General features: G+C 32.7%; 1 protein-coding gene across 1 annotated transcript; it reads right to left on the reverse strand.

The window, feature by feature from the left end:
• Nucleotides 1-7166: 7166 nt before the first annotated feature.
• LOC145328251 (compound eye opsin BCRH2-like) lies at nucleotides 7167-15267 on the reverse strand. Its single transcript, XM_080171868.1, has 11 exons — nucleotides 15163-15267; nucleotides 14542-14600; nucleotides 14098-14193; nucleotides 13569-13704; nucleotides 13203-13333; nucleotides 12552-12680; nucleotides 11826-11912; nucleotides 11307-11420; nucleotides 9355-9481; nucleotides 8853-8948; nucleotides 7167-7436 (listed from the first exon to the last, which is right to left on the reverse strand). Exons 1-11 carry the CDS (start codon nucleotides 15248-15250, stop codon nucleotides 7375-7377), a joined length of 1125 nt encoding a protein of 374 aa, XP_080027994.1. The 5' UTR covers nucleotides 15251-15267; the 3' UTR covers nucleotides 7167-7374.
• Nucleotides 15268-16040: the final 773 nt, after the last annotated feature.

Raw genomic sequence — 16040 nt, forward strand, 5'->3', positions numbered from 1 at the left:
AGATTATACTGTTCTGAAGATTAAGAGCAAAATATTAAATAAAACTAAAATATTTGTTTGTCTTCTATGAAAAATATATATTTTTTTAACACAAGAACACAAAATACCAGAGGGATATTTAAAAAGTTTGCATTTTTTGTAGCTACTGTATAAAAGTGCATGACTGAAGTCTGTAAAAAATAATTGACTGTCCTTCAAAATCAAAAAATCTAAAAACAGACTAGGCTCTTTAGTCAGTTGTCTACAGTATCTACGCAGTTTAGGGACTGTATTATCCATGCAGTATGGACTCTGTATAATCCTTACAATCTGTTGTCTACAGTATCTATGCAGTCTAGAACCTGCTTATCCATGCGGTCTTTCTTTCTACAGAATCTACGCAGTATAGATGTTACGCAGAAGAACTGGGCTCTATATTTCTGAAGTATAGAAATTCTTTTTCACTTTCCTAGTCAAGACACTGCAATACCCAAATAGTCAAAACTCAACAGTACCAATCTAGATTCTTAGTATTTGTTTTACACTTCTTCAGAGAATAGCTGCTACAACATCTACACAGTAAACACTCTACTGAATCTAAGCAGTTTAGAATCTACTGTATTTTTGCATCCTAAACCGTGCATGCCAAACGCATTTTGAATACAATTTCAAAACACTAACTAAATCAAATAGAACTCAAATTGTAGGGTAAAAGTTCATATCAAAATAAAAACATGAGTCATTATTTGCTCTAGAGTATAAAATAATATTTAGTAATCAAATTAAAATATCTACTTATACTGGAATTAGATAAATAACTGAAGCAGAAGCAAATCTACAGATCTATCATTTTCTAAAGCCTAATTCTATGGATAGTGTCGGTCTGTCATTTGTAAATCGACTTTAACTTTTTATACTAATTTCTAAATGACTTAATTTTTATGATAAAGTTTATTCTTTTTGTTGCTAAAACAATAATCCTAAATAAATTGGATATTCTAAAATTAAACATAAGTTTTATTCTTTAAAAATGAGATGATCAGTATTTATTTTCAGATATTTTTTAGAATATTTATCAAGATTATTGAATATTTTTAGAGGAATAATATGCCTGAAATAAATTTACTAAGATTTAAAGATTAAAATCTGGTCTGTCCGTATGTTAAAACTTCCAATTGTCATATTTTCCATGTTTGAAAAGCACAGTAACCCTGTGATTGGTACTTTTTTAACTATTTCTTTAAGCTCCGCTTTTCTAGGTTTTCTTTTCTTCCTTGTGTTATTAATATTATACGCATATTCTTTATATTATCCAATATTTTTAAAAGCGAAGCTTTTCTATAATTAGGGTCGGTCCGTCCGCCCGTCCGTCCGTCCGTAACGGATAGCTTTTTTCGCTAATTTAGGCATGTTAGAATTGTCCTATTAATTTCAAACTTTGCAATGTGATTCCTGTAGTAGTTAGGTACGATTTAGAAAGCGTAGCAACTCTATAATCATTACCAGAATGTCCATACGTCCATTTTAAACATGTTGATTTTTTTACTTTTTTAACAACAAATTTTTATGTGATCAAATAATCCGATTTATCTGATTTTTGGTATACTGATTCCTGGGACAACAAAGTACAATATTATAAGCGAAGCAACTCTATAATCAAGTCCTAAAAATGTAAGTATGTCCATAAACATTATTCTGAATCAAGCAGTTTTTCAACAATTTTACTTACAATTTTGCTTCGACATTTATACATTTATATTCTGATTATTCAGTTCTGACACTATACAAGTGTTAGTGTCCGTTTGTCCTTCCGTTTCAGTGCTTCGCTTTTATGGATGTTGTCATCCTTGTTTTTTAAATTCTATAAAACTCCTGTTTATTATCACTTATTTTTAGTTTAATTCATGTAAATAGTATTACCAGTTGACTTAACAAAACACCTCTTAGTAGCGCAGCTACTCCAGTGTCTGTACGGCTGTAATAGAGTCATTCAACAAGTATGAGAATTTCTCAACGGCCAAGATTTTTTAGTGTAGATTCCCCTAAGTTTATTATGTATGCTTAAGTATTTAACACCATTGGCAGCCAGATAACTTATTGGCTGCTTTTCACACTTTTCTTATTTTCAGAATATTTTAGTAGTTTGAGTTTAAAAAGTATTTTCAATAGATATCCGCTGGATTTCAACCGGTTCATAGACAAACTGAAAAATCGTGGATAGCATCGTAATACAGACAATTTCCACGAAATTTTTAAAAATCATAGAAATAATACCAGCCACTCGTGGCTAACAAAACTGGTGCTAATATTATAATTTTTCGTTTTAATCTCCGTGGAAAGCTGTCTATAATACAATGCGATAAATGAATACTATCTTTTACTAGGATTACACCTCCCCTTAAGAATTAAGGGTTAACAGAAATTTTTATGTTGATTTTTTATCAACCCCTGTTTTGTCCAAGAATGATATTTGATAATTATTTTACAACAGTTTAAATATTGAAAAATTTGCTATAATATGAAAAAATATGAAATATCTGAATTATGTAATTGTGATATCAATAATAAACGTACTAAGTACTTGAATATAAACACGATAAGATAAAAAATGTTTTTCTTTAGGGGACCGAGCTGACCAGGTATAAATCTGCAGGTTATATTTTTCAGACTTCTAGGATGCAGGTTATTTTCTTATTTTCGAGTGTTTGTTCATTACTTTAGGACAGGTTAAGTTAGGTTATATTGGCTTCTTCGTAGCCCTATAGAGTAAAAGGAAATACTCCCAACTTCCCATATTTTTTTTAAAAATGAGATTGATAGGCACTTTGGGGAAAAGGACCTTTTTATCTTTCTATTCCCGTCTCAGTTTTTTTAGTGCACAAAAGAACGGAGAGATAATTTAGTCGATCATATTTTCTTTGGCATCCCTTTAGCGTTTAGTCAGACGTTTATTTTCAAAGATTTGTAGCAACTCTACAGACTTCTTTAACAAGCCTTTATTATAATTTGTCTGTTGAATGCATTTAGGGAGATTATGATTTACATTCTGGAAATTTATTTGCCTTTTATATGAATTTACTTAAAATTGACATGAGAATCTTCTTTGGCATTGTAATTTGTAAAAAGATTTTAAGTGGACTATTTGGCCTTTATAAAAAGTGGTAATATCGACATGTCATTTTTGAAATATTTTTAAATTAATACGTCGACGATATGGCTCAATAAAAAGTAGTATTGGCTCGCATAATATCGACAATCTTTTAAAATAATGGATACATACAAATGTTGACATTCAAACGATGGATTTTTTGGCGGAGTCATAAAGTCATATTGACTTTGTCTGTCCCAATAATTAGATTAGTCAGTATTTGGAAATTCAACATAAAATAAATTTGTAAAGCTAAACCACTATGGATGTTTTGCTTCTTGTATATTCAATTATTCAGTGTATGATAGTTTCAATATAATACACATTTATCATAGTAGGGTCCCTTTCATATCACATTTATTTCAAAACTTATTTATCTATATGTTCCCTATACCTATTAAAGTAAATAAATAAACTTTTTGATACATAAAGGTTTTTTTTCTTAAGGATGACCTAGTCCAAAAAACATTTGCCCTTACAGACAACTAACCCTTTGATTGCACGACTTTTGTCTTGTAGTACATTGACTAAAACAACAAAAAGTGCCTTGCAAAAAAATCGTCCTCCTTTTTTAAAAATTGATTTACAATAAGGCGGTCAGGGGTTAGTTTTTTTCTTCCTAACCCCTGTGGGGCTTCCTAAGATAACCCGACCTAAAGTTAAAAACACAAAAATAACCCTTTCCTTCCCCGTTATTTTCAATTTATATGCAAATATGGAGGTACTGTGCTCAACAAGGCACTTTGAGGGTAACAATCAAAACAACTAACCATGTGTTATCTGGGTTAGGTATTGAATTAGGGACCTAAATGTATTGATAAAAAGGTTGGTTGCCTGTTCCTTATTCTTTATTGCCAGACATAAATCTTGGGGCTAAAATTATTCAATATTAATATTTAGATTCCTGTGCAAGATTTTAATCATTCCAATATTTATTGGTGGTGTTAAATTTAAGCGTCTACCACAGATATAATGTGTGCGGGAAAAAATGTTCTACAATATTAAATTAAAGGTTATTCAAGATTGAAAAGATAAATTGTATTTAAAACACATTTCGATGACTTTTTCACACTCTTAAGTCTACAGTTGGGACTTGGTAGTTTAGCTAGATGTTAAATGTACATGAAAACCAAATATCTCCTAAGACTGCATAATATATATAAAAAAGTGTCATGTTTTTTTTCTAGAAATATATATCATTTAGTAATAAACAAGCTTTATATACTAATGCTTTACAGACGAACAGTGCGAGGGATCCTAAGCTGTTTTGAGCACAATTTATGTGTTAAAAATCCTATGTTTTTTTTAATACATAATATGTATGAAAAATTGAATTTTCCCCCTATTATTCCAAAAAAAAATATAGTTGAGAATCCAAAACTTAAGTAAATGGAGTATCAAGAAATGGCCATAATGAGTTTTCCAGTATGATTTCTGCTGGATTTGAACCTGTTCTCAAATATAACCGTTTCTCAGCTATATTGAAAAATTATGTATAGCATCGTGTTACAGACAATTTTTCACGAATATTGACATAAAAAGCATAAAAAATATCAACTTTTTTAACCAGGACTTCGGGGTTAACAAAACTGGATTTAATCTTATATTTTTTATTTTAATATTCGCGGATAGCTTATAATATGATGTGATAAATAAAAATTATTATTTTACATGATGAAAACTATTTTGTACTATTATTTTATAAAAAAGTAGATCCATAACTAATCATGACATTTATACACAGATTAAAATATTTTTTATAAAAAGTTTAAACTTATTTAAATTATCTGAATGCGTCTAAAAAATTTGGCTATCCATATTTAAAGAACCTTTTAAAATGGTGGCTGTTTCTTTTGTCACTTTTATACTTCAGTATTACAGCATAAAATATTCAATCTTTATAATAAAGTAACAGTATCTCTGTGTGTCTGTACCGAAGGATCTCGCTAACCACTGAACTAATATGGTCCTTTACAATGTAGCTTCTCATAGGTCCTGGAAAGGTTTATAACTATTAAGGTATTGGGTACACCAACTTCCTAAGATAAATCGCCAAAAAAAAGTATTAGTCCCCGACAAAAAAATTTTATGCCTGTCTTTCTAAAACTAAAATAAAAAATTGGGTTGTCGAATTCAACCCACACTCTCTCAAGTGTCCTGCAGTATAGTAAGTAAGTCGTTTGTCTGTTTTTTCGTCTCTCTAAGCCTATCAATTTTTTGTCAAACTACATTGTTCATTCACGTTTTATGTGTAAAAGGGTGTTTACTCTCCTCAAACTTTGAAACACCTCATTTACGTTTGTCTAATAAAACAAAATGAGTCTATACAATGCATTAAGTGACAATGCTGTAATGGAAAAACCTGAGAACCAAGCTTGAATCTAAATGTATTGTCTATTGAATATAATTATCATATTATGTATGAATTACAAGGATCAACAATTCATCATCATACAGTTTGGACAAACTTTTTGGAGATGGGTTACTTCTGTATATATGTGGTATCCGCCGAGGATAAATGGCAGACACCGGAGTTCAAGTAGATTACGGCAGTGTGACAGACGTGGACACCTTACTATAGAGAAGCTACGCTTCTCTAGCTTTCACTAGATAATGATCAACATCTATCTTCAGTTGTCACTTTATTGAAGGTTTAAAAGATACTGAAGCTATATACAACAAACAATAATTACATGGATAGGAATAAATAATCATAACATAAAAGCATAATAATACATATACAATGGTCAGTTTGGGCAATAATGATCCCCCATCCCTGAAAAGGGTGGGGGAGAATTAAGAATACAGTTAACCATAATAAACATGACAGATTCAATCATTAATTCTAAGCGTAGGGAGGGGGTCACTAGACCCCTTCCCCAGGACTCGGGGGAGGGCCATTGACCCTCCACCGAACCCCAGATCAGGGGTGCCATAGGCATGGCTCACGGTTGCCGAATACCACATATACACACAGGTTCCGTAGATATCTACCTATCTATTTATCTTATATCTATTCATCATTATATCTATAAACTTGCGACTCTGTCCCTAAAAGCCTCTAGGAGAAATTAAAAAAAAAGGATTGGCCGGGGGATAGACCCTCTTCTTTCAATTTAATTCTTTTTAAAAGCGAAGCTTTTCTATAATTAGGGTCGGTCCGTCCGTACGTCCGTCCGTCCGTCACGGATAGCTTTTTTCGTTAATTTAGACATGTTAGAATTGTCCTATCGATTTCAAATTTTGCATGATGATTCCTTTAGTAGTTAGGTACGATTTAGAAAGCGTAGCAACTCTATAATCATTACCAAATTGTCCGTACGTCCATTTTAAACATGTTGATTTTTTTACTTTTTAAATAGCTTTTTTCGTTAATTTAGGCATGTTAGAATTGTCCTATCGATTTCAAATTTTGCATGGTGATTCCTGTAAAGGTTAGGTACGAGTTAGAAAGCGTAGCAACTCTATAATCATTACTAGAATGTCCGTACGTCCATTTTAAACATGTTGATTTTTTTTACATTTTTAACAACAAATTTGTATGTGACCTAATTCTCCGATTGGTCTGATTTTTGGTATACTGATTCCTGGGACAATAAAGTACAATATTATAAGCGAAGCAACTCTATAATCAAGTCATAAAAATGTAAGTATGTCCATAATCATTATCCTGTATCAAGCAGTTTTTCAACAAATTTACTTACAATTTTGCTTTGACTCTTATACATTCGCATTCTGATTATTCAGTTCTGACATTATACAAGTGTTAATATCCGTTTGTCCTACCGTTTCAGAGCTTCGCTTTTATGGATGTTGTCATCCTTGTTTTATTGGGACAGTGGTATTTTTTCCAGGGGCGATTTTTCTTGGAAGGGTGGAAATAATTTCCCTAAAAATAGTCATAAACCTTCATTGTACCTATAATGAACTACAAGGAACATTTTATTCATATTATCACTTTGTAAACAATATAGGTTTTATTTATCTATCCATTCATCTACCTTTCTTTCTAGCTATAAACATATTTTATATGGAATGCTTTTTTAAAACTTTAAATTAATTTTATTCTCTTTTTTTCATATATCTGGTTTTGTTAATTAAGTATAATAATAGTAATACATATGAATCTATATAAACACATTAAATATTAAAACAGTAATAATATAATAATCAGCACAGCAAGCAGCACAATAGTTCAACCATATAACATAATCAATTAAAAGCTAAAATTGTCAACAAAAATTATTTTATATTTTTGTATTTACTGAAGTCTTGTCATCTGCGTCTTTGCCTTTATCCTTCTCTTTTCCTGAAACAAATATATTTGAACAAGGAAGACAACATTCATGAGTAAAGAAGCTCAAAAATTATGAATGGATATCGGAAAAAAATCATTAAACTTGATTGAATAGGGAAATCACGAACTCTTTTAAATTACGCAACCTTTAAATCACGAAAAATTAAAAATCTAGGAATCGATCTAGCACCACAATTAATAGACAGATCTTAATGGACGAAGCCCATTTTGTTCCGAATTTGTATCACTTTTGAAAAGTGCGACTCCAGTTACGTCATATTTTTCTTTCCCGAAAAAGGGAAGGGGGGAAGAAAATCTCTTCAAAAGAGATGGGGAAAATTCCCTTTTCTCTCATTTCTTTTTTCTTCCCCCCTTCCCTTTTTTTTCTTTCCCCCTTCCCTTTTTCGGGAAAGAAAAATATGACGTAACTGGAGTCGCACTTTTCAAAAGTGATACAAATTCGGAACAAAATGGGCTTCGTCTCTTAATGCAACTTAATGGAAATATGTAGAATATGAGCATATTCAAACCCTGATAGTTTCAGCCGTCAATCCTGAATAGGAATAGAGAAAATCACGAGAACCTAAAAATCTAGAAATCGATCGAGCACCCCAATTAATAAACAAATCTTAATAAAACTTGGTGAAAATATGTATAATGTAATATAAATTACTCTCTGAAAGTTTCAGCCTTCTATCTTGAATATGAATTTTAAAAATCATGAAAACTTGAAAATCTAGGAATCGATCTAGCACCCAAAATAACAGACTGATGGACAAAACAATGTATAGATTAGATGGGCATATGTCATAGGAATCTTCACTAAAAATTTCAGCTGTCTATCTTGAATAGGAGCCGAGAAAATCACGTTTCTCTCATAGCGTTACTGACTGACGGACTGATGGACTGACGGACATACAAAGGGAATTATAGAGTAGCTTCGCTTCTAAAAATTTAGATGAAAGCTGTAAAACCCAGGGAGGAATGAGACATTGAGCTGTTTATTACACTAGTCCCAAAATTATATATTTTTTTTCTTATTCATCGGCTAATTATTTAGGGACTTTTGATTTTTTGAATTTTGATTGATTGGGATAATTTTATCAGTTTTTGGGGATGCACATCATTTTATCACCAAATGTCCTATTTCTTAGCACAAAATAGCCTAAAGCCATCAGTTGATTGAATTTTAAAACCTGGCAAATATCCTTAACTATTCTTAAAGCTATATAGTAGTGGAGCACTCTTATGGTGCGGTAAGGGGTAAGGGTTGGGTGTTGAACGCTCCTATTAGAGTCAAAGGCTAAATAAAATTTGTGCATATCCTCTGTTTATTAAATAATTACCGACTATAAGTCAGTCTTAAGGACAAAATCAGAGAATATAAACTTCATAAAAATGCATTACATGAAATAAATGTAAATTTACCTATTCCAAGACTTGGAACCAATCTTGCTAATTCCTCTCTGTATCTTGGGTGTGAGAATGCAAATACCAATGGATTCATACAGCTTCCAGTTTTTGCTAAAAAATTAGTTCTAACTAGTTTAGTTTAGTGATACCTTATGTCTTTTTCAAATAAAAAAAAAGATTACTGACTTATTTGTATTGGCATACAAACCTCATTTATATCTAGAAATTTTTCTTAGCAAATAATAATGGTGTAACAAATGATCTAGGTGATGAAAAATTGGCAAGTAAAGCAATATTTTATGTAGAAAGACATACATTAATTTTACTTCCTTGGAAAATATACATCCAATTACTGCATAGAACAATGATGTAATGATTGGAACTCCATTACAGAGAAATTACAATTTTAATGTGGAACCGACAGATAGACAGACAAACTTTTTAGACAAACTATCTATCTATCTATCTATCATTTTCTAAATCTTAATTTAATAGACCATTGTTCCATGTTACATACCAAATACTACTGGTAGCTGAGAAGCTAGTGGTGTAATCAGCATAGGATCTCCAAAACAGCCAATCATAGTAATGACAGCATAAGGAGTCCAGGTGAATGTCCAGACCATCACACTTGTCAGAGCAACCTTAAATAGTCATTTATAATTGAAACTAGCGGCTACACCCCTAGAATCCTCTATGGGCACCAAAGGTGGGTGGGAGAGTTGATAAGCTCCCTTACCCGTTTTGAATTGAAGCATTTTTTAATGTAAAAAAATTGTATCAGGGTAAATTTTTTCTATGGAGGGTGGAGATGAATTCCCCAAATAGTTAATAACCTTCCCTGAACCTATAAGAAGCTTTACTGTAAAGGAGATCCATATAGGCAAAGTTGTTGACGAGATACTTTGCTACAGACAAAAAAAAGCTTACTACAGGGTGCACCACATAAATCCGGACTTTTTCTTATTTTTAAACAAATAAACATAAAATCGTCAATTTTAAAGATTTTATTGAATTTTAAAAACTGGGAAGCAACCTAGGTATATGACTATTAGATTATTTAATAAAATCGCCGCCAGCCTCAAACACCGCCTCTACCCACCCCCTGAACCGCCCGCCCACCCTGGTCACCATGTCCCTGTTCAAGCAGGCGAAGTTCTCCATGATAGGAGCAATGTGAGAGGTCTTTTTGGTATGGGCGCGTCTATTGGTTCATGCTTAAATGGCGCTCTAGGCCCAAAAGTCCATTGGATTAAAATCGGGGCTGCTGGGAGGCCTCATCTCCTTAAGGAGTGAGTAACAGCAGGATCCAAATTAACCCATCTTTAAAGCTACCCTTTGACACGGCGGCTCTCATTTGGGCCACAGTTAAGCTAGAACAACGTTTTATACCTTTTTAAAAATGGCACGAAGATTAAGATAGGGTTATCAGCGCAATACATTGTCTAAAACGAGTTTCAAGGTTCCGTATGGGCCCCTGAAGGCAAGAACCGAGAAATTTTCAAGATTTTTGACGTTTTTGACATCTTAAAATCTACCACGATCCACTTTGTCGGAGTACTACAGCCAAGTTAGCTGGGATAGAGAGCTCTAGTATTTTCTAGTATTTTCGCTAGGTATCTGATAGTATCTCCAGCAAGTTTCATTAGTCCATCTCACCTACAGATGGGCTAAGGTCAGATTTAGTAGGCCCTAGTCATAAATCCACGGTAATTTATCTGCGCAATTCGAATCTGCCTTGTTGAACATATGCGCGGCCAGCTCGGCGTACACGTCCTCCATCGTCCAAAGATTTTTATGGGCAAAAAGGTCATTACCTAAGCTTTTTATAGTGGGGTCACTCGTCCTGATTGGTCAAGTAGTTTTAGCGCTATGGCCGTTTTAAAAAAGTCCGGATTTATGTGGCGCACCCTGTACATAATTTATATAATAGGATATATTAAATTGTAAAATATATTTCAATTTTAAAATCAACCTAGATCTAGTAAGTTATTTGCAACCACTGTTCTCATGGTATTGATCTATCTTGCTTGGCCACTTTAGTATTAAGGAATAGATAAACAATCTAAAATGCATAAAAGACAGACCAACAGGGTGGAATTAAAGGGTGGCTGATAATAGTTATTTCTCGCATCGTATTATAAACGGCTTACCACGGATATAGAATGTACAATTATATGATTAAAATTGGATTTTTTAGCCCCGAGGTGCTGAAGGCACCGGCTAAAAAAACCGGTTTTAATCTTTTGGTTGTACATTTTTATGTTCGTAGAAAGCTGGATATAATACGATGCTAGACATAGTTTTTTCGTATGGATAAGATCCGGTTCCTATCCACTGGATTCGAATGAATACGAGAAAATTCTTTAAATGTATTTAAATTAAAAGCTGGAAAAGTAAAACTCTAAACAGACAGACTAACATTAGTAAATATTATAATAGCTTCATCAACAACAAAAACATCTCCACCTTTGCAATTTTTAGTTCTTGTCTCTCATTGTTATTGGATCTGAGAGACTCGACATTCATTTTAGCAGCCTGGGCTTTCAACTGACGCTCATTGGCAATTACAGCTTTTACTATCTAAAATAAAACAAGGATGACAACATTTATAAATAGCGGAGCACAAAAATATCGTAGATGGAATTACGGACAAGGAGATCATTTGTTAAAATTAAGAATTTATTAATAAAGAAAGAAATCACGAAACCTTTCTCACGAATTTTTATATTTATAATTGACGGACATACTTAATGCCTATTTGTATGGGGAATCTTTACAAAAAAAAATCCTTCTATCTTGAATAGCAGCTGAGAAAATCACTTTGCACGCCAATAGCCTCTAGAAGAGTGCAGAAGCCTAAAACCATTCCATTCAATCGTAAAATAATTTAAAAATACAACTTATTCGGACCAGCAGTTCCCGAGATCTAAAGCTTCAGACTTACTACTTTATTTAATAGGATTATATAATTAGAAACGTACTTACCGACCAGTACATAACAAAGAGAATGACCAGAGGCAAAGCATAGTTTGATACAAAGGTGAAAATCACAAAAGATTTGTTATTCCAATCCTAAAGCAATAAAAAGTTTATTTCATTACAATTTGCTTAGATACTCTTTTCCACTTGTGCTTCGAAACAGATTAACCCTTAACGGTCGGGGGGGGGGGGGGAGGGGCGTTGAACGGCCCGACCGATTAAGGTGCGGCAAGGGGCCCGACTGTTAAGGGTTAATATCTTCTGGATTAGATCATGTTCTCAGTACTGAAGCATCATATATAGCATCGTGTTACAAACAATTTTTTACTTATTTTAGGAATAAGCACGGGCCTTCGGTCCCTCGTATCTAACAAAACTGACTTTAATCTTATTTTTTCATTGTAATATCCGCGGAAACCTACCTATAATATGATGCGATAATAGTTATTTCTCGTATCGTATTATAAACGGCTTTCCGCGGATATAGAATGTACAATTATAAGATTAAAACTAGTTTTTTTAGCCCCGTGGTGCCGAAGGCACCGGCTAAAAAAATAGTTTTATTCTTATGATTGTACATTTCTATATTCGTAGAAAACTGGATATAATACGATGCTAGAAATAGTTTTTTCGTATGGATGAGAACCGGTTCCTATCCACCGGATTTGAATAAATACGAGAAATAACTTTTTGTAATTTTTGTCTTTCATCTAACTAACACTAATATATTACCTGTTTTAAATAGACATAACCACATGTAATAAGGAGACCTTCAGCTTCATAGCTTCCCCAATCAATGAACAAGGGCAGAGCACAGGACAAGAAAGTGTAGATCCATAGAAAGATGATTATAATTACAGCCTAGAATATTTTGAATGTATATTGAAAAGTATTTTGCAACTGAAAGAAAACCATCCACTATGTATGCAAATGGCTTTTTTTTAGTTATATAAGTTCTCAGATAACTGGACAAAGTGTCTCAAAAATCAGCCATATGACGTCATAAAAATGAGGGAGAGGAAGGAGAAGTAGGAAAGAAATTCCCTAAAAAATGGATAATTCCTCATTTTTTGATTTTAGAGACACTTTGTCAAAATACGTTCTCAGCATCTCTAACGAAAACGAAAGTACAAAAAAAAATTTCATGGATAGAAATTCAAGAATTTTTTCGACAATTTTCCACAAAGTGACTTATCAATCATTGACAACCCCCCTCCAGTCACTACTTACTTTTGAAATAAATTGAAAATTATTGGGTGGGTGTTTTAAAGAAAAAAAAATATTTATAATCAATTCATAATAAGAAATGAGTAGATAGGTTTCAGCGCTCAATAGGCACCATTTTATGGGGAAAAAAACATCATTTATTTCTACTAATGTTACCTTAAAATGTGTAATTTTACCGCCAGCAATACCTCTGACAATAACATTATATCTGTCATAACCAATGGCCACCAGAGTTACCAAGGAACAGGTGCCAAAAGACGCCCCCAGCATTCCATAGATTCTGCAGGCTGAAAAAAATATTTAGTTTTTGGCGACTAGAACAAAACCGCATTTGTAAATCTTTGAAAAAATGCACTAAAATTTATTGTTTTTAGAGAGGGGGTGGGGGGTGGGATGATTGTAAATTCACTCCTTCTCTTTGAAGGGAGAATGAGTAAAAATCTAACCATTAACGTTTTTAAATAAAATATTAGACCTTTGAGATCATACAGGAAATGCATAAGAACAATATCTATTTTATACCTTGAACACCAAAGGCCCAGTATCTAGCAAAGAACTGGTTAATGACGACAGGGAAGCCCATAGAGGTGATCATACACAAGTCTGAGAAGGCCAGGTTCACCATAAACATGTTCGTAGGTGTGCGCAACTTCTCAGACTAAAAAAAGAAGTTTGGATCCAAAAGCTGCAGAATTTTAATTAATTAGACGATGGACGATAAATTAATTTACAGCCCCATTGATAATAAACTAAACTACCCCTTTTGTAATTAAGATATTGGTTGTATATTTTGGACAATACTTGTTTGGAAACAACCCGTCAAAATTCAGTAAAAGTACCCATAAGGTTGGGGCAACAAATAAGATAAAGTAGTTATAAAACTTTTGGTATTGGTGAAATTTACAGTTCAATGTTCCCAACCTCTATGCTGCTGAGCCAATGCGAAAAGTTTACGCCAATAGGTTTCGTGTTTTCTTCAAAACATCGAAAATATAGGTATTTGTCCCTTTCCTTCAATTTATAATTCTGAATGAATCTAAATAAAACTTACCCTAATGAAGGTATAGATAACAAGACAATTTCCAGTGATGTTAGTGCATAGTAAACAAAGGATTATAAGCACTATCATATGGATAATCATCGGATGCTGAAATAAAATATATAATTTATCTGAATTATTCAATTATTTTTTTTTAAATGTAAATGTTTGAATGTTTAAAGTTTTGAAAAATCCTTAAGAGTTATCATATCGTATGATTTATTGACAACACTGCAGTGCCTTCTCTTTTTTTTGGGGGGGGGGGGAATTGTTGTAGTTATTGTAGTACCCTCCCCCAAATTTGTATAGCCTTCACCTGGACCTATAAGAAGTTTTAATATATATGGGAGAAACATATGAGTTCAGCATTTAGAGAGATACTTCGCCATACACACAGACAGACATACATACAAACACCTGTTACTTTTTACCATGAATGTTTTTATTGAATACTACCTGGGGAGGGAATTTACCCCAGTGCGGGTCTATAACAGCAAACATTTCTTCTGGAATACCTGTAAAACAATAATGAATATACAATACATGGATATTATGACAAGGGGTTTGCTCCTATAATTCTCATTTAATGGACAGTGAAGGGAAGGAGATTGGGTAAAAGAGGTCGTTAGGTGGCCATCCTGTGCAATATCCAAGTAATTATATCTCGATTGATACAATACTCAAACTAAAATATAATCGATTAAACAAATATGTATTAATGCATTTTTGGGGGGATTTTATCGAAAATTGGTCACAAAGGTTCAATTCTATGATGAATTTTTGTCCCATATAATAAAAACTCATTAAACTGGACATATCTTTACTTTGCATTTTACCAATGTATCCTCTACTTCTCCGTACATCTAATAATATAAATGTATAACCGGGACAACAACCTAGCTCCAGTGATCGGGACCTTTTTTGTCTGCTCCTTCTCTTTTAAAGTGAATTGGCTGTGTTTATATTTCCGACGCTATTGGTTTTAATTAAAAGGCCCAATTGAAATTCAGCACAGGGTTCCCAGGGAGCTACATAAAGCTACTATTCTTTTACTTTAAGCATCAAAAATTACCTTACCTGACATATGATTTGCCCCTTCCTTATAGTGTAGTCCAAACCTTGCGTCCATATACACAGGGTATGGATTATTTTCATCCATACCCATCTTGGCGCTAGAAAATTGACTCTGAAACAAACAAGGATGACAACATCCATAAGTAGCGAAGCACAAAAAATCGTAGATGGGAATACGTACAGGTAGATTTAAAAGGTTTTTACTAAAATCAAGAATAGATTTATTGGATAAAATAAATATGAAACCTTGTTTTATTTTGTATGATGACGATGGTCAAAGTAAATTATATTAAAGATGCTCATAACAATGGGAAAAATTATTTTGATACTGATATCCCATAAAAGTTTGAAAATTGGATCAAAATAAAAAAAGATCTTGGGAAATATGTAAAACATATAAAAATAGCCAAAAACCTGATAAAAGGCAGTCTGGCCGCCATGGTTGTTTTCTTAAAACGACAAAAAATTTAATTTTTAAATCCTTAAAAACTTTAAAAATTTGGAAAATCGGACCATATACACTGAAGATATGAAAAAAAATGTTAAATATATTTATAAATAGCCTAAAACCTGCCAAAAAGGCAGTCTGGCCGTCATGGTTATTTCCTTTATAGATGGGAAATTTAATTTTGATATCTACAACTGAAAAAATTTTGAAAATCGGACTAGAAACACTGAAGATATGGAGAAAAATGTTAAAAATATAAAAAAAAACAGCCTAAAACCTGCTGAAAAGGCAGTCTGGCCGTCATGGTTGTCTTCTTTAAAAGACGGGAAATTTAATTTTGATATCTATAACTGAAAAAATTTTGAAAATCGGACCATACACTGAAGATATGGAGAAAAATGTGAAAAATATAAAAATAGCCTAAAACCTGCTA

This window comes from Acartia tonsa, chromosome 9 (genome assembly GCF_053477335.1).
Source record: "Acartia tonsa isolate MP-2025a chromosome 9, ASM5347733v1, whole genome shotgun sequence".
Taxonomy (NCBI): Eukaryota; Metazoa; Arthropoda; class Copepoda; order Calanoida; family Acartiidae; genus Acartia; species Acartia tonsa.